We start from the raw sequence: 4394 nt of genomic DNA on the forward strand, positions 1-4394 counted from the left end.
AGTACTAAAGGGTATTTTAGATTTTATTTTAAAGTATACAAGAGTTAATTCATTAAATACCTTCATCAACATTGCTCTTTAAGCACACATTTTTAAATAGGTAGTGTTTTAATAGCGTCTGCGTAAATGTTGATGATAATAATTGATGATTATTTTTTATTTGCATACTGTATAAATAATTTATAAAGAAACAAAATTAGCTTATACGTTCAGTCTTATCTCTATAGTTTAATAAAGGAACACGTGATGACGCAGAAAGCTAAAATTTTTAGCGTAACAATATTATTTGTAGTAACCTTCTTACAGTTGTCAAATGCAAGTAAGTCACACTAATATTATAAAGCCGAAAGTTTGAGTGTATGTGTGTGTGTGTGTGTGTGTATGTTTGTTAATCCTTCACGCAAAAACAACTAGAGGATTTGGCTGAAATTTGGAATGGAGATAGATAATATCCTGGATTAGCACATATGCTACTTTTTATCCCGGAAATCAAAGAGTTCCCACGGGATTTCGAAAAACCTAAATCCACGCGGGCGAAGTCGCGGGCATCGGCTAGTAGAAGATAATAATTTTACCAGACTGCCTTGTGACAGAAATTATTTCTAATACGTATCACCTATCTTTCAGTATCTTGAGTTGAAAGTATTGTGTGTATTGTGTGAGACATTTTTGATCTTTTAAACATTGTAACCAAAGAGATAAGAAGGTGAGCTTTTTAATACATCTGTATAATATATTATAATATGATATATTTTTATTAGTAGTTATCTGCTGACGTAATAGTCATATTAAATTTGAAATTTTGTGTTTTTCGAAGATTCGAGTGAATATTTTTTTTTTGTTCAGTACACCCTGACACTAGATGCTCGCTCGCCGATTCCCCGTGTTTAACCAAGCAGACTCAAAAGAAGTTAAAGGAATTTGTTAATGGAAACCCCAAACTTGGTATTCAGCCCTTGGACAAAGTACCCCTAGACCCTATAATAGTAGCAGCTGATAATTTTTTTTTCAATTGGACCGATGTAAAAGCAGGAGGGTTGAAAAATGCGATTATTGACAATGTTAGGTAAGATTATTTGTCTGAGTTTTAGAACCTAATAAATGGTTTAAATTTTCTAGTCTAGCTAGGCGCTCCGCCCACGTCCAATAATATATGTATAAAATCAGTGAGTGATTTTTTGTTGGCAAAAAATTAAACATAGAGATTGCAATATTGAAACCATTGATGACGGAGCTACATTTTATTCTATGACTGAAACCGTCGTACAGAAAATCTATGATAAAAGTCGGCGAAACTATCGGCGCGAATTATCAAACCTACAAAAAGTCTGAGTGGGCGGAATGCCATTATCCAACATAGACTTTCACGATCTGTCACCAATGATTCTGGGGTACTTTCACTCTGGTTACATTGGCTGATACCTGCCTGGCAATATAGATGGATTTATAGACATGGGCAAGGTAGAGGGCAAAAACCACGTGGTAGATCACCTAACCACACAGAACAACGTGGAGGGCTATAGATACGAAAATGCTTTACTGCGGATTACCACATTATTCCAGTAGTAGTCCAAGTAGAGGTTAGATCTAGACTACCACTGGAATTAGGTGGACTGATGCCCTTGTGTGAAGTACAAAAAGAGAGTTCTGAAGCTCGATTTCGTAAAATCTGCATCAATCATTATTACAATCGCAATTGTTGTTAATGGCTAAAATGCTATTCTTGTTGCAACAATGCATAGTAGCCAATAGTGAGCGAGCGTCAATCAATCAGAGGTGATTGCGATCGTGACATTGTTGCTGTCATTCTACCGCAATCGAGCTGCTGATTTCGATGGTACAGAAAGTTAACAGTTTATTTGAAAAGTATTCAGATAAAAAGATTACAAATTGTAATTTACTTCTCTTTTCAGCATAAATATGGATTTAAAAACCATGCGAGTTTTATTTCACACAGATATTATTCTGGAATTTTATTCTGTATTGGACGGAGTTTTATTATCTGTATTACCTGTTAATGGAAGTGGCAGAGGAGACCTAACTCTGAGTAAGCTTTACCTCACTTCAAATTAAATTCTTAAGAAAAATTTTCCTGGCATGCTCCCCTGGTGTACTCCATACAAACGCAGTTTGTTAACCCCCGACCCAAAAAGAGGGGTGTTATAAGTTTGACGTGTGTATCTGTGTATCTGTCTGTGGCATCGTAGCTCCTAAGCTAATGAACCGATTTAAATTTAGTATTTTTTTTGTTTGAAAGGTGGCTTGATCGAGAGTGTTCTTAGCTAAGTATAATCCATGAAAATCGGTTCAGCCTTTTGAAAGTTATCAGCTCTTTTCTAGTTATTACTGTAACCTTCACTTGTCGGGGGTGTTATAAATTTTTAATTTACACTTGTTACTCATCTGAATATTAACCAATCAAGCTCAATCCAATTTCGTGGATGCATTTTTATCTGTACCTGTGGGATACCAAATTTCCTTGAAAATGTGTAGTTTTAAAGTTAAACGGACTCAAGGACTTGTATGTATTTAAAAGCACGAAATTACAAATTACCTAAACGATAATAAGACACAATTCACACACGATATTAATTTCTTGAAGGTGTTACAAAATTTCATTGGGTTTCATTGGTTATTATTTAAATGAGACTACGTTTGTTTGGAGTATGCTAAGAATTAACTCCTCTTCAATTATGTTTGAGAATTTCGTATTAATGAAAAAAGTGCTGAGACAATTCAAATGCACAAATATTTCAGAAACAATGCAAATGGAGATACTGTTCGTATTTGATATTATAAAAGATGAAAACGGAAAGGACGTTATGGATTTGAAAACCTATTACTACGGATACGATACAGCTGATGGCGTCATCTCTCGATTAGAAAATTTATACAATGGAGATAAGAAAAAGAGTAAGTTTATTCCACTTAATTATTTGGATACCTTTATATGTACATACATATTATGTACTCTTGCCTTTATTGTGTATTGCCATTTATGTACCTACTTTTTAAGTTTTCTTTTTTTGTAACCTGTCATTTGTGTTTTGTGGTGCAACAAAGTACATATACAATACATGTTAGACTGAAACAGGTTTTAAAAGATAAAAAAAAAGTTACAAATCGGTTCGCAAAACTCGGAGATATCGGTGTACATATAAGTAGAAAATCACAATTCCTCCATTTTTGAAAGTCGGTTAAAAAGTAGCCGTTACTCCTTGGTTTGTAATGGACTGCCAATTTTTTTTAAAATTTTTAATTATTATTTCAGGTGATCTACTTCATAATTTAGTAAATGAAAGTTGGAGGATTATGGTTAGCAACTTTGGTGCATTCTTCCAAAGGAAAATTACGAGTAAAATTTTTGATGCAGTGAAGATTTTTATGCGTTCACGACCTTTGGAAGAACTGGCTTTGTATTAATAGTCTATTTTGTGTTTTAAGCTGGTATAAATATACATATTTTCGTTTGCCACGGTAGTACGGCTGTTGTAAACATACAGCGAGCTACCTTGACTGTCCTAAATAAATATTAATCTATAACAAATAATAATTTATGCATATTTTTCAGGAAAAATAAAACCAGCGCTCTATCTATCATAGTTTTTTTTATATTAACAGTAAACCTCTACAAACCTCAATCAAGTTAATTTTGGGGTGCGTTAAGAAAAGTGATTCTTACCGTTTGACATTTACTGTAGAATGGAACCCTCGATACGCGAATCTGACTCGCACTTGGCCGGGTTTTTATCTTCTCGCATCTTTTTTATATTACGTATTAATATTTAAATTATTTTATACTTTAATGACCTTTTGGCAGATCTCGTTTATAAATTAAGTAATTAATTTTTTGCCTTGGATGCTACATTTTTTATGAGTCCTTAGTGACTCATAAAACAACCAACTTGCGGCTCTTAATTGATAAATTAGATTTTAAATAATTGTATTGTTTCCACATTATAACGGACATCACTGCATATGAAAGCAAATCGTGAAATACGCATAATGCCTACACATTAGCTCTGGTTGAAAATCATTCACACAGATTAACCAGCCTTTGCCAAAGCGCATACCAGCCACTTTTACTCAATTATGGGCATAAAGGCTGCATTATTGCACGTACAATAGATAATAGCAGCCACAATTCTGATACTGTATCATGAATTTCACTGTTCAGATTTCAGATCCATAATCAAACTGTTCAACAAGAATATTATCTACACTCTACCTATATATCTCTTATCTGAAAATCAAATTAAATTAAATTCTTTATTTATTTAGTTATTTATTGATAAACTGATGAAACCCGGACTTAGACCGCCTGGAATTAGATTTTTCTTAAGAATCCTAAGGGAACACTTCGATTTGCCGGGACAAAAGTAAACTTTATTCGT

The 4394-nt window shown here is 33.5% G+C and overlaps 1 protein-coding gene across 1 annotated transcript; it reads left to right on the plus strand.

The window, feature by feature from the left end:
• Positions 1 to 246: 246 nt before the first annotated feature.
• On the plus strand, positions 247 to 3423 carry LOC123869076. Its single transcript, XM_045911812.1, has 5 exons — positions 247 to 319; positions 847 to 1066; positions 1914 to 2047; positions 2758 to 2913; positions 3272 to 3423. Exons 1-5 carry the CDS (start codon positions 247 to 249, stop codon positions 3421 to 3423), a joined length of 735 nt encoding a protein of 244 aa, XP_045767768.1.
• Positions 3424 to 4394: the final 971 nt, after the last annotated feature.

The sequence above is a fragment of the Maniola jurtina genome, chromosome 10, assembly GCF_905333055.1.
Source record: "Maniola jurtina chromosome 10, ilManJurt1.1, whole genome shotgun sequence".
Taxonomy (NCBI): domain Eukaryota; kingdom Metazoa; phylum Arthropoda; class Insecta; order Lepidoptera; family Nymphalidae; genus Maniola; species Maniola jurtina.